The sequence below is a fragment of the Peromyscus leucopus genome, chromosome 20 (genome assembly GCF_004664715.2).
Source record: "Peromyscus leucopus breed LL Stock chromosome 20, UCI_PerLeu_2.1, whole genome shotgun sequence".
Classification (NCBI taxonomy): domain Eukaryota; kingdom Metazoa; phylum Chordata; class Mammalia; order Rodentia; family Cricetidae; genus Peromyscus; species Peromyscus leucopus.
In genome coordinates this window covers 49,803,575-49,818,598 of record NC_051080.1, presented here as the reverse complement: position 1 = coordinate 49,818,598, position 15,024 = coordinate 49,803,575, and the positions used below count along the sequence as shown (strand labels likewise).

The window sequence follows — 15,024 nt, the reverse complement described above, 5'->3', positions numbered from 1 at the left end:
AGCCTGGACAGACCAGGTTCAAGCCAGATGTGGTCCAGTGCTGAGAGGGGGAAGTAGATATAATCTTCATCCATAACCAAGAAGCTAGCTCCAACTGACAACCACTTGCAATGGAAAAGTCAGTTTTCTCCAACACAGTCTTACTGGGTATACAAACCACACTCAAGGAAAGGCCCCATGCCTACAAGTAGATGACCAACAACAAAATTAATTCAATGGTATTCTTGGGGATTTTTCCCTCATATTGCTTTGTTTGCGCATTTTATAATTTGCTACTCTTTTGCTTGTATACTATGATATCCCTAAAGGACTTCTTAGAGGAGAAAGCTTGAGTTGAGTTTTCAAAACAGGACCTAGCCTAAGAGAACAGAAAGACAGCTGACCAGAAATTTCAGTTTAAAAAAATGGTGAACAATATATAGCTTAGAGATTTGGTGTGTCATAGCATAGGATCAAGGCAGGAAGAGAAAAGCAGGTTCTGGAATTTCTGGAATATCAAACATATTCTATTATGGTGTCAGGGAGGTAATTTAGTAGGGTGGTAATTTAGTGGGTAAGAACGGATATGAAGACCTTGGTTTGAATTGTCAGAAGCCATATAAAAATCCAGGTGTGGTTTCACATACATCTGTAACTCTAGTGTTATGGGGAGCAGAAACAGGAGGATTGTTGTAGATTGTTAGCTACAACTTAGTTCCAAATTCAATGAGAGACCCTGCCTCCCAGGTGCAAGGTAGAGAGCACACCCACCATCTCTCTTTGGCCTCTACACACACTGATACAGGTCTGTGTGTGTACACCACACACACATACTACACATACAGAAATTTAATTAATTAAAAAAACCAAATAAAAGTTTCTATACAGATAAAGAGATGTAATTTGAATGGCAGATAGTAGACACCATAGAAAGAGTTTAAACAAGGGAAGAAAAGGACAAATTTGTACTTAGATGAACCCCTCTGGTTACACAGCAGATGATGGATTGGGAACAGCCAAGCTGGAGTCAAGAGACCAGTTATGTAGTCATTAACAGATCCAGAAGAAAATTGATGAGTCTGACCTTAGCTGGAGGCTGTGAGGATAAAGGGATAATGTCAGGAGTGAGCAAATGGGAACACAGATCCAGGCTCCCTTCAAGAGATTGATTGGAGAAAATGGAGAATTGACAAGAGGAGTCCCTGTGGCTCAGAAGGATGGTTAGGTATAGTAGTATTTTTCACTGAGAGAAAAAACATAGAAGGAAAGGCATGGTGTGTAGGAAAAAGACAATGAATGTCTTTTGGACAGAATGGTGCCTGGGAATTAAGAGATTCAGTTGTTCTTGCTCTTTATCTTAAAACAGATGTGCCTGTTCAGAAGAGTTAATGCAGGCCTCTTCTATTGTGTTTCTGTTGTCGTGGCTTTTTTACTGCCAATAAGGATAGGTAGGACACATTTTATAGATATAAGTGGATACATCCCTGCTTCTTTCTTCTATAATAAATTAAATTGAAATCTTGCAGACTCATACTTTACAACAAATGTTTTAAATGAAGTTATATAAAAACTTTCAGGAAACATTTGAAATAATTGGTCAGTCTTTTATTTAGTAGATGAAGATTTTAAGCCCAACTAATTTGAGTAACTTGTTCAAGATTGTGGAGTAAATCGATGATTGGCCTTGGATTAAACTCCAGATATCTGACTCCTTCCTGGCTTAAGATGCTTTTCACAAATCATCTCCCTTTGAAAATGTATAAAGGCAAAAATTAAGCAGACACTAATGTCTTAAAGATTTCTTGACTATGGTATTTTCATGGTGTAAAAAGCAGGGTGTAAAAGAGAGATTCTGTGCCAGTAAAATGTGTTTGGGCACAGGCCATATCTCTTTTGTTTATACAAAGGGAGAATGACTTCCTAGGTATTAGTCCAATTCTTGGATAATGCATATGACTTTGGCAACTGCAAAAGTCACAAAAATATGCATTCAAATATCTATTACCAAAAAGTCCATTCGAGAGCATCTGTCCATCAGGATTTTGTGGCATTCCCTTGAAGTCTTTTCCTAATGCTGCAGCACAATACTGCTAACACTCCTTTGTGGGTGATATAACAAATATCCAATCACATTTTAATATCAGTAACGAAGAATATATTCTCTTCAGGCAGATGTAAGTATGTTTAGCTGAGGAAGTGTAGATGCTCAGAAGTAGGCTCCCACAGTGACCTTCTACACATTTGTTTCCTACTGGGCTGGACCCTGTCTTTGTGCAGTCAGGCACAGGCTTAATTCACAGCACACACTTCTCACACACGTGCTTGAACTATGCTGAACTTACATGGGATCTAATAAGCTGGAAAAATTACAGAGCTCAGTTCCTGGTTTTGCCACTTGTGGAGTGATGCATAAGAGAATCAATGGATGGGTTCTGGGGGCTCAGTGACTGTGGAGTAGCTAGAAAGCCCTAATGCCAGGAAGAAAAGGTTGTGTGGTTGTGTAGAGAACATGAACACTAGCATTCTGAAATGTGGTATCTGAACCAGGTACCAGCAGAAATAAAGCAAACCAAGGAGCCAGGGTTTAATAAAACGTGAGGTAAGCCAGCAATATGGCTGCCGATATTGGCTCAACCTTCAAATGTAGGCCTGACTTTCCCACATAATCAACTGTGTGCCACCTAGTATCTGACATTAATTACCTATGCCACTTTGTTTTCTGTAACTTCTCTCACTGTATCTATAAAGTAAAGTTCACAGAGCTCATCATAATGTCGAGGTTCTCTTATCCTAAGGGCCTCAGAGACTAACATGATTGGTGTCCAAGTACAGGACAAGAAAGAAACTGAGAGCAGAGAACTTGTTTCGAATTTTAGCTAAACATTATCTATTGGCTAAGAAGATAATTAATCTTTACTTAGTAAGAAAAAAGTTGTGTATTCAGAGATCTAATAGTAGAAATTCTTGTAAATAATGTAGTTGCCCTTAGCCATTTCTTTTTATAAGGCCATAAACCTAGATATAGCTGAATTTTCAATATTCCCATTGCTTTATGAAATGATGGTATTAGATAAAACCATCAACATTTAAGACATTTTTTGAATTGCTTTACCTTTTTATTGTTTTCCCATATTTACTCATCTATTTTGTTTCATGGTTACTTGGCCACAGCTGAGTAATACCATATGCACCCTGATTCAATGAGCGTCTACTTAATCTATAACATATTTTAAGCCAACACGCCTTTGTCAGGTTTTATAGAGTTTAAAACCTTGTTTTCTTAAGAATTACATGGAGGAGTTATATTCTTTGTTCATGTCGCTTGAAGAGCCACTTCAGGGCTAGACATGCTGGAGAATGCAATCCATGTATAAGACATGTCATAATCTCACTGAGTATCTTCTCGTGAACATGAACCATCAAGGATTGTGAGTCCAGTAAGGACTCAAAGTCTTCAAGGCTGTCACAAAGGAAAACAACCAGCTTCTTTTTCTCTACTAGACATTTGGTACAAACAAACAATTTATGAAGAAGCTAAAAATTGCTGATAATCCTGTTTTTTTTTTTTTAAAAAAAATAATGATTTTTTTCTTTTAAAGTACTCTTAACTGTCTTATAGCTGACTACATATGTGCTTTTTCACTAACTGTAGTATTTCTTAGAATATAATAGTCATCAGTCGGTGTGCACTACTGAAATTACAAATGCAAAAATTGTCTTTGACAAGTTTCACCCCAGTATTTCTATGCCTTCCACTTCACATATTCCTTGCATGAATACCACATGCTACATAATTTGTCAATGATGGTGGTGTCAGTGTGTTGGTGGTTAAGGAGTGATTTTCCTCATTCACAGGGTAAAATATGCTGATTACTCTGGCCCTCTTTCAAAACAATAGAATTGCTCAGCCATAAACATTTGTGTGATCCTAAGCAATTTTCTGTACCTCCCTCAGTCCTGTTAGTGAAATGAGAAAGTAGCATAACTTGGGTTAAGAGTGAAATCAGCTACATATTGATAAATCCTGGTACATATTTAACTTTACTAGAAGCCCAGTATGCAGTGTTTTCCTCTTGATATGGTTTACATAGTTTGCGATTAATACAACAAACGTGATTTGTTAATTGTATCAATACAGCTGATCATTAACCTCTCAAGATACCTAGGCCTATCACCTCTCAGCCCACCTCAAATTAATTTGGCTGCCTCTATAGGGAAGCTGAGTTAAAAGAATCACCCTCCAATACTTTTTTCCCCAAATGAATAGCAAGGGAATGATCCTCCATGAGCTACCAGTTAAATTAATCATCCAGTCAACCAAGAGATCAGAGACTAAAACTATGAGGATAAATGAACAGCAAGAAGGAAGGGGTCAGCTTGCTTTGATTTCTATCAAGTCACCTAAGGCCTCTGTTTCTCAAACTAGCAAATAGAACCAGCTTTCCCTCTGTAGGGCTGGTAGAAGAATCAAAGCAGAGAATCTGTGTGAAAGTCCATTATAAATATTAAATCACTTTACAAAACTAATAAACTTTCCTTGTTTAAAAATATCATTGAATTTCCTTTCATTAGTTACTCCAGTTCTTACATCCCCTTCCTAGCCTGTTGGCCCATTCTTTAGAAAATTCTAAAGTCCAGACAGTGGCATGGTAATAAACCAAATAACTTTATCATTCAAGTGTCTCTACATAGCCTATCAGCTCTTATGGTCAGCAACTTTTCAGCTTAAAATCACCCCTCAGATGTTTTTTTAAATATTAAGCCTTGCTATAGCCATCATTTTCTGTGAATATGTATTTTCAGAGCCCATAGAGAATAAATGAAGACAATCAAATTTGTTACAAATCATCCCTAGACATAGCTGATCGGGAGCATCAAGATGGATTTAACAGTTCTGTACCTGGAGGAATGTTCAGAGATAAGATGAAAGCAGGCTTCATATTCATCACACATTGTATATTTGACTCAGCTTTCCCCTCAGCCTTTAAATCAATGGCATCTGGTTCTTGCTACTTAAGAGTGCCCTTACTCCGTGCACTAAAAGACAGTTAGTGTTAGACATAACAACCCCGTTTGATTAAAAAACCAATTAACTAGAGTTATGTGCATCACAGCAGCTTAAATGAAGATTTCTGTATGGATGGGAGACCTACTTTATTTCTAGAGCAGAGGAGGCTGAACTAGGAGTCTCTGTGGTTGGAATGGATGCTGACATGAAACAGCCATTCTGATTTGATGATCTAAAGCTCTGAACTGAAGAGGAAACTCAACAGTGAAGAGTGGTCAATGTCTGACTTGTCAGTAGGATCACAAAGTAGCTGAAACTTGATGTAGTCCTAGTGTGTCCCCCTCCACAATGCCGGGAGTCCATCATTGTTTTCATGTCCATAACAACACAAACACTGGGAACAATTTTTTATGAGACAGTTGTATAAAATAACTAATATTTTATAATTATCAAGCAGATAATGTAATGAAGCAAAATTTACTTAGGTAGTCAAATTATCATTTGAATTTCTTGAAACCATGAAATCTGACATAATAGTACAAGTTTGGTTGTCCAAGTCAGGAATTCTTTTTCTCTCCCTATTTTGTGAACAATGTAAGTTGGAATAGCACGTAAATCCTAGCTTCACTTTTTTAAATTGAGAAAGTCTTTTTCCTATTTGTCAACTAGGTGAATTAAATGCCATGCTAGTGATGCAAATAATCTGCATTCTGGCACTGGTTCCTCCTTTAATGACTAACCTTTCATGAACAGTCTTCATACAGGTGGTTCTTCTATTGTACCACAAATTCTCATTGGTCTTACTAATAAAAAAAAAAACAAAACTGGAAACAGATATGGGCATAAGTGCTGAAAGATTAGAGAAGCAGAGCAGCCAGACAAGAGAAAGACTTCTTACCTCTCCGGAATCCTCAGCCTGAAAGGGGGCTAATCTCCTGTCTCCCCTCCCATCTTAATTTCTTTTTTCTGCCCAACCATATCACTTCCTGTCTCCACCTCCCTAGTGCTGGGATTAAAGGCATGAGATTCCAAGGATCAAAGATGTGTACCACCACTACCTGGCTTGTTTCTCTTTTAGATTAGATTAATCTTGTGTAGATCAGGGTGACCTTTAACTCACAGAGCTCCCTCTGCCTCTGCCTCCCAAGTGCTTGGATTAAAGGTGTATGCCACCACTGCCTGGCCTCTTTGACTAACTAGTGGCTGACTTTGCCCTCTGATCTTCAGGCAAGCTTTCTTTGTTAGATCATACACAAAATGCCACCACATTCTACACACACTTTTTTTTTTTAATTCATTTTACATACTAATCACAGATTCCTCTCTTTTTCCTCTTCCTGCCCTGTCCACCCCCCAACCCCTCCCCCCATTCCCTCCTCCAACAAAGTAAGGCCTCCCATGGGGAGTCAGCAGAGCCTGGTACATTCAGTTGATGCACAATGTTTAAAGAAACACTTCTCCTTTAACTGAATCAAAATTACATAGGAGAGCTTTTCAAGACATATACTGTCTTCATAATTACCTTAGGAAGTTTCTAGAATTTTGTACCTCATCTGCATGTTGAAAACCTCTTCCCACAGTTTTAACAAACAATCAGGGATCTTGAGTTACATGTAAAATACACATGGTCCCCAGATAGTCCTGGCTGGATAGATTAATGGTTAAGAATGTAAACCCAAATTCTAAAAATGTACAACAACATGTGGAGTTTGAATGGTCGAGTTATTGCTTTGTCATAAGCAAGTTACTTCGGGATTCTTAAGCCTCCACAGTCCCACCTTTAAAGCAGCACAGCACAGGAAATCTCTGAGAGTTTAACACTGTAAGATTTTATCCCATGAAGAGAACCAGCTTAGTCCAATGCTTGCTGTGCAAGAGGCAGTTGATCAGGCTGTTGTCTTCACAATGGAATCTCACATGCCATTTTATAGAATATCCATAAAAGCCTCAAATTTCCTGGACAACAAAGGATCATACTACTAATGTTTGTCTGTCAGAGGCTTCTCATGCTACACATCTATCATATGTAGTGGGCCAATAATCTTTTGATTATGCTAAAACATAAATCAATGTGATTGAAGAAAAAAAAATACCTTGGCTGCTCAGGGGAATTTATTGTATCATGCAACTTACAAGTGAGTGTCCAAAGGTCAATCTGATTAAAACCATGCCTGGATCCAGGGGCTTGCGACATTTCATCTATCTGTGTCACCTGGCTCTCCCATCCATCAGCTTTCTATCTGACTTTTTTTCCTAGATTGCTTTTCTTAGGCTGGCTTTGTTTTTGTGGTGGCAAAATTGAACATCTACGGTACCAGGCATCTACGTTGCCAGTATAAGAATCTCAGAGTCAAATGAAGTTCTCTCGTAAAGAATTCTGAAACTGAGGCTTAATGATGTGGATTACTATACCTTTCCATTTGGGAACAACTCTCATGGCAAACTAAACGTAGAACACTGTAGATTTCCAGGTTCAAACATGAACATACTCTAGAAACTGTGGTGGACTCTAACACTACCCAAAGCACTTATTCTTGAAAGAGGCAAAGATAATTTCACAAAAGACAGTGAAGTGTTATCATTAGGAATATGCATCCCAAAATGAGAGACTTTCACTGCTCTGGCCTAGCCTCTGATCCTCTACCATTTTTTGGCTGTGAAATGGGATAATTTAATGAGAATAACTCCAGGATTTGGCTGAGGCCAGATATTTTGCTAAAGTAACTTTCAGCCATTTTATGGTGTATTTTGTATTTGTAGTGAAAGAGGGTTGTCATATATATATAGATAAAATATAAGTTCAGAATTCATCAACCATAATATAAGTTTGGTTCTAGTTTTGCTCATCTGGACTAGAGTCAAGTTAGATAAGTAGAAATAAGCAATGGCTGGTGTGAGAAAGGCAACTGCCAAAGTTTCGGAGGGGATTTTACACTTAGACTCTATTTATTGCATGATAATGATGCTATGGAACTTACAATATGGATGCATTAGAGTTCACTGAATCAATAAAAGCCATGTAGCTGTTAATGATTTCAAACTCAGCTTGCTAAGCATGACTTGGCAGAGCTACCAAGCGGCTAAAAGTGTTTGTATGAGAGTTAAGGACTTCAGTGCTCCAGTCCAAGTCTGACTGTTTGTGTGGTGTGTGGCCTTGGACCTGATGTCTCTGGGATGTAGTTTCCTCATATGAGAAATTGGGTAATAAAATGCAGTCACCACAGAGCAGTCGTGGGGAGTTAAGAGCACTGACAGGGAGGTGCTGGCTTCTCGTGCATTCTTTAAGCAATGCCTATGCGCTTCCATTCTCCCAGGTGCCTAACAAGCTCCCCACCCCCACCCCATAGTCAGCCACTTAATAATTTTTGTTGGCCCCCATGGTACCATCTATTTTATGGTCATTGTGTTCTCTGAGATGGTATCATAAAGGAATAAATGTTACCCAGGCGAGAAGGGCAAATGGTGTTTTATGAACTGCAGTTTCATTACCTTCTCTTTGAGCTTTCAAAGGAGTGTGGAGAATGGTGAAGGCCAGCTCTCAGGCTCTGCAGCTCATATCATACATCACTCCTGATGTTTCAGTATTTTCTGAATGCTTTCTTTCATGGGTACCAGCCCTCCTCTTACCCCTGTCTCATGCTCGCAATACAACCTGCTTTTTATCATTAGGAAATCGAAACAGGATGCTGAATTCTTCTGAGGTGAGTAGTCAGCATGGTATAATCAAAAGACCAAAGCAGTAAGATTTACCTTTAAATTATTTGCTAAATCACCTGCATTCTTGCTAGGTAACCATGAGCTTTATTACTGGCTCTTTCCGGTTCTGTTTCCTTGGCTATAAAATAAAAAAAGAACTCAACCAACTGCCTCCTTCACATCCTTGCTGTGAGGGTTAAATGAGATCATGTTCACAACAAGAGAGTGGGATCCCAGTGAAAACTCTCCTCGTGATTTGTGATTCTCAGGCATATGTGTCTGTCTAGCAAGAGTTTGTTAGCAGTTGGATTGGTGTGTGCTCCGCTTCCATTCCTCAACTCTCCGACAGGCAGAGGATCTCTGCCAGATGGCCACTCTGCCAGCTGTGTCTTGTTTTGTCATTGTAAATACCGCATGCCCCAAACACGGAGGCTTTGCTTATAATCTAGCATGCCTTCTCCTTTATCTCTTGCAGCTTGAGAATTACATTGTGGAAAATATGAAGTCGGAGATGGCCCAGATACAACAGAATGCGGTTCAAAACCACACGGCCACCATGCTTGAGATAGGAACCAGCCTCCTGTCTCAGACTGCAGAGCAGACCCGAAAACTGACAGATGTTGAGACCCAGGTATGTCCCCAGGACCAGAGTCACATACTCAACCAGAAGATTATTTTGAAGTTATTCTTTTGTTTACTCCATAAACACAGAGCATATTTCAGCTTGAGGCTTGGGGAAACATACATTTTTTTTGTTTACTGGTAATAACAACAATGAGTGCTTGACAAGATATGCATGCTTTTTTTTTTTGCATTAACGAGGGTGAGTATATTTAGCTTTGTATGTGTTTGCAAAAACAGAGCAGCCACGGAAAACCTAATCAGTATTAAGTTTAAACAAACACTGCAGCTACCAACTGTGATATGACTTGTGTCAAACAAAATAGCCCTGTGGGGTCTAACTGGTGCCTTTGAAGAGCATTTTCACCCGACCTGCCTTGCTTTATCTTTGGGGAGAGCGGCTAATGCTCTAGTGATAGTGGCATCTGCAGTGGTCTTCTGCATTCAATGGATTGAAAGGAAAATCTTGTGTACGCTGAGCAGGAATAAACACGAGTCTGCATAGACCTGCATATTTGAGTAGAAATCAGTAAAGTGTAAAGATGCTTTTTAATTATCATTGTCGTAAATATACTAGCATTACTAAATGATCTCTTAGTGCTGTGGGTGTAGCAACTGTTATTCCATTGTAATAGCATTCTGAACTTGGTGGGGGTGACCCCGTTCCAATGTAGCTGATTTCTCTCAAGGCTAAAATTTTCTGCATGTAAATTTGCCAATGCAAAAATGGCGAACTATTTCTACTTTATTTAATCTGTGTCAGTGACTTTGCAGATTATATGTTTATATTTAAAGAAAAATAATGAAGATAATATATATGGATAAAGCATATTATCTAAAATATAGGTTGCCTTAATACAAAACACATTTATGGAGCCACTTAAAACCTGTAGGTAAGGAAGTTGCTCTGATCTCTTTCACTAACATAATTATAGAATTCAGGACTCCAACTTTGAAGTCCTCATATCTATTCCATTGATTAATGATACTAATTATCAACTAATGGAATCAGAACTGAAATGTCTATCACATTGGATGAATAAATCATACAGATTTTGGAAAATGCTCCCCCCCACCCCGTGGATCATTATCAGATCCACATGGAGTACAGGGAGTGGGAACTATATCTCATAACTAAATAATACAAGACTTATTGACATTTATTATCACATAAAGCAAACAAGCTGATCTATACAATATCTGTTTCATGTATTGCATATAACAAGACTGTATTTTCTCTTTATTTAAGTCAGAAAGCTTACCACCTGTTACAAACATTTTTGTAAGTTCAAATCCTGAAACACTGGCAGGAGAAGGTGCTTTTTGCCAAGCCTAAGGACCTAAGTTCTATTCTCAGAACTCACATGGTAGAAGGAAAGAACTCTAGCATGATCATGCCTACACACACACACACACACACACACACACACACACACACACACACACATGCACGTGTACACACATGACCTTTGTTTTTATGTCCTCTAAACTTCCTCTGGGGTTGTTTTTGTTCCCCTCTCATTTAGGAAGTGCTAGAGGAAAATGATACCTTCATTAATATTTTAATCTCCAAACTGTAAAGATTGATGCTATGCAAGTTTTTAAAAGTAAAATTTGTTCTGCAATCTAAAAGGTGGGAGATATGTACTTTTTGAAAGAAAAGTCAAGAATAAAGATAAAATAAAATTTCCTGTATGGAATAGTAAAATCTCATCATAAAGACCAATTAAAGCTTATTAGATAAAGCAAGAACATTGTAATAAAAAAACTCAAACCCTTCAGAATTATCAATAAGAGGCAACTAGACAGGTGGTGTCTTACTTTACACATTGAAACCTTTGTAGTCTTGTTATCATCCTTTGAACATCTTATGGTCATTGATGCTTATGCTCCAAGCCTTTTTTTTTAAGCAAGTGTGTATACACATGGTGTGTATTTGAACTATTGACACAGGACATCTCTGCGTCAACATAACCACTTAAGTGTACCCAAGTCTTGATGCATGGTCAAGTTTACAAAATGAATACCGAAACCTCAGTGCATTTATATGTGAATCCTTTCTAAAAACTTACAAGGTAGAGGAACCTTCTGCTCTGTCCAGGTTTGATTTTGTATTTTGCTCTGACATTCACCTGACTTGACTAAACACTTTTATATTTTGCTTTTCCTAAAACTGACTTCAGGCTGTTCAGTATTTGAGCATCATGTAGCAGTGGCTTAGCCCCATTTCTGTGCCCCAGTTCTCACATGATGGATGATGTTATAAAGATAAGCAACTTATTGCTTACTAGTCCTCTGTTGACCTTCTAGACTTGCACTTTCACAGGAGGTGGCAGGACTACGGTTTTGCTGCAGGGCAAAAAGGACCCCCACTTTCAATGACCATTATAATCAGAACAAGTGTGGCATGGTGAGCACACCTTAAAAACGCTGAGAAACCCAAACCTGAGGAAGCCTTTTCTTCCTCCACAGCTCAGCAGAACACCACTTGCTCTTATCAGTCTTGCCCAGCAGCTCCTTCAAGTTCCTCTTTTGTATTAAGGAGTTAGGATCAGGAATTATTCATGTCCTTCTCCTGTTGCATAATCTCCTCACTTTTTCCTTGGGCAAATTTGGTATATAGGGAATTATCAGATCAACAAACAGAATTAAATCTATTTTTAATCATCTCCTTGGCTGGGTTTTAGCAATCTTACACATATATTAACTATTACCAGCAAATATATTCTATACACATAGGGAGTATTTTCATCCCTTTTTTAAAGATGAAAAAACCAAAACAGTGATGCAGAAAGCTGGTTCAGACGAAAGAATTGGTGAGCATTATGTTGAGAATTTAAAGTTAAAGAGTTTGACATCAAAATCTACATGCTCATCTTTCTACCAATGTCAATCTCTCTCCTCCGCTTTTGCTTTTTCTCTAAGACTTTGGGGCTGCATCAATAGGTCCAAGCACGGGACAAAATTTACCTCAGAGCAAGCAAACTAGTGCGTAGTCTCAGTGCTGTTAGCAGTCTCTGATAGGCAAGGAAGATGCTGCTGCCCTCCTGCTGGTAGGAATGGCAGGCCCACCCACTCACACTGTTCTCTCATGTGCCAGTGAGTTCATCACTACGGCTTTAGTGCTGCCCATGCCAGCTGCCAGCTGTGTCAACCACAGGGAAGTTCTTCAGACGGGCATCTCAAGTTTCCTTCAGTCTCCAATAAGTGCCAGCACTATAGTACTAGAAAAGGAATTTAATCACATTTGAACTGACCTATTTTACATATTTCCATGATGCAAGATGTTCCAATAAGTGATTTGTAGACTACACTAATACCTAAAGCAGTCCTTATGTCCAGTGACTTTGAGTTAACGTGGTAAAAAGCCTCTAGATGAATTTCCTTCCACTTTCTGTCGTATTGGAAGCATACCTTTTCAGTGTGCTGTTGTGGGAAGTATAATTGAGCAGTGACCCAGCTGCTGTGCTCGCAAACCCTTCAGGTATTGGTACAGAGACCACAATTCTCAACAGCCATTTCTAAGCGATGACTCACTGTGGCAGGGTGCTTAGTTTTGTTCCCAGGAGCTTGAGAACTTCGCTGACACATGACTTTGGCTAAGTTTTTTCCCATTGCCTGTTGACTATAATTACGACTATCTTGAGAACTGAGACTTCCATCTAACACTCCATTCCCTCCCTCTTTTCTTCACAAGAGTAAGGCTTGCACCGTAATCTGAAGGCTCTTTCTGGCTCCTCCCACTTATTTCCAGTTTCCCTTCATAGACATTTCCTCTAATAAATTCTCTGCACATAGAATCCCACTTCTTCTGTGTCTCAGAGTTCACTGACGACTACAACTGTTGTTTGGTTCACAACAGCACAGTTAGAAATTTAAAGCAGTTCATAAGTAGGCTCTTCAATGAACATATTTCTTTAGGCAATAGTAAATTTCCTCTTCTGTCTACTACCAAAAATCAGCCCTAAAAATTGACCTATATTTCTTTAACTTGAGGAGGGTATAGTTTAATAAACTTTTAACCTTGACCTAGCTAAAATGATGGTGAAATAAATTAGCTAGGGATCTTATATAGAAAATACATTTGTAATTAATTTGTATAAGCCATTGGAAGAAGGCTCAGAAAACTCTGGCCTGCAGCTCCTTTTGACTGGACTTTCTTTTCTAAAACTGTACTAAATACAGCCACATTTGTCCATGCACGTGTTGTCTATGATTGCTTTACAGTTTTCACAGCAGGTTATACCAGAGATATAGCAAAGACAATATGGCCTTTGTCAGGTGTTCTGTTGGTTTGTTTATTTGTTTCTCATTACTCTCATGAAACATCTAACAAAAGCAACTTAAGGGAGTAAGAATTGAGTTTGGCTCACAGTTTGAGAGTACAAAATTCATAATGTGGGCAAGGCATCCACATGAGGAGTGTAGCTGGGAATGCTCACATTTCACTGGCTCAGAGAGCAGAGGGATCTGAGGTTACAACCAGGACAAGCTACAAACCATAAGGCCAACTCCCTAGGGATCCATTTCTTCCATTGAGACCCCAACCCATAAAGGCTCATTAATTTCCCAAAACAACATCACCAGCTGCAGACCAAATGTTCAAACACATGAGCCTTTTGGGAGCATTTCACATCCAAATAATGACAGCTCACCAAGGTAAGATAGTTACTATCTGGCCCTTTACTAAAAGTCTGACCAACGCTTCATATGCATGTTAAGTAGACAGCAAGGATGCTCTTTTCCTCTCTCTTCGTAGCCTATATCATTAGGATTTGTAACAGGACAGGATATATATCAAACCCTCAATAAGGACTAGTTAAGTAATTAATAAACCCTAATCATAATATATTTGGATTTTAACCCAAGGCAGTGTGTTGATAGTAATGTATATGTAAAAATAGCTGATGGCCTAGAATACAACTTAGAAGAAAAGTAACCTACTGAAAAAGATGTAACTGGAGAAGAAATCAAGCCAATATCAATATATTCTCTCTGTACTCTGAAGAGCATGGGAAATGTGGCCCCTTCCTGCATTATTGTGATAATTTAATGTGTATATGAAAGAGAATTCCGAAGTCATCATCAACCACGAACTGAAGACCAAGTGATGACTGGAAAGAAGACATTCCATAGTTCAATAGCAGGTCAAGAGGTCCTCTTTCTTAGGCAGAGGAATCTGTTTGTTCTTAGTTACTGGAGCTTCTAGGAAGAATGGAGACTCTAAATTCAGAAGAGCTATGTAGTTAGCTCTAATGAACAAGATAATCCAACCTACAATGTCTGCCTCTGTTAAAAGGCACTATATGTACCAAACTCCACTGTCAAATGCAGTTACAATATTATAATACATTATATATTTATATTATATATAATTATAGATACAATATTATTATATATTATATTAATATAATATTATAAATATGGCACATAATTACACTGTAGGGTGTAATTAGAATATATTAGTGCTTAATATATGAATAATCAAATATGATGAGGTTACTATAAATATTACAAATGCCAATATATATGGTTAATATGAACATAAATATAATAATTCACAATTTTCATATAATATTAAATATATATTATCATAACATGGCCTGTAATAACAATATTTGTTCAAGGTTCTTTAATTTCCACAGTAATTTTGCAGGTAATTTATTTTCCAGGTTTGGTGGTCTCACTGAACTTAGGTCTATTTTTTACTTTCTGCCTCC

General features: G+C 38.3%; 1 protein-coding gene across 2 annotated transcripts in view; it reads left to right on the top strand.

Annotated features, from left to right (window-relative positions):
* Window positions 1-15,024, top strand: part of Angpt1 (angiopoietin 1) — a 247,086-nt gene that overhangs the window by 137,728 nt on the left and 94,334 nt on the right. For both annotated transcript variants that reach the window (XM_028879305.2, XM_028879306.2), the window contains exon 2: window positions 9,159-9,314. In XM_028879305.2, the coding sequence (XP_028735138.1) occupies window positions 9,159-9,314 (156 nt within the window). The remainder of the gene's footprint in view (window positions 1-9,158; window positions 9,315-15,024) is intronic.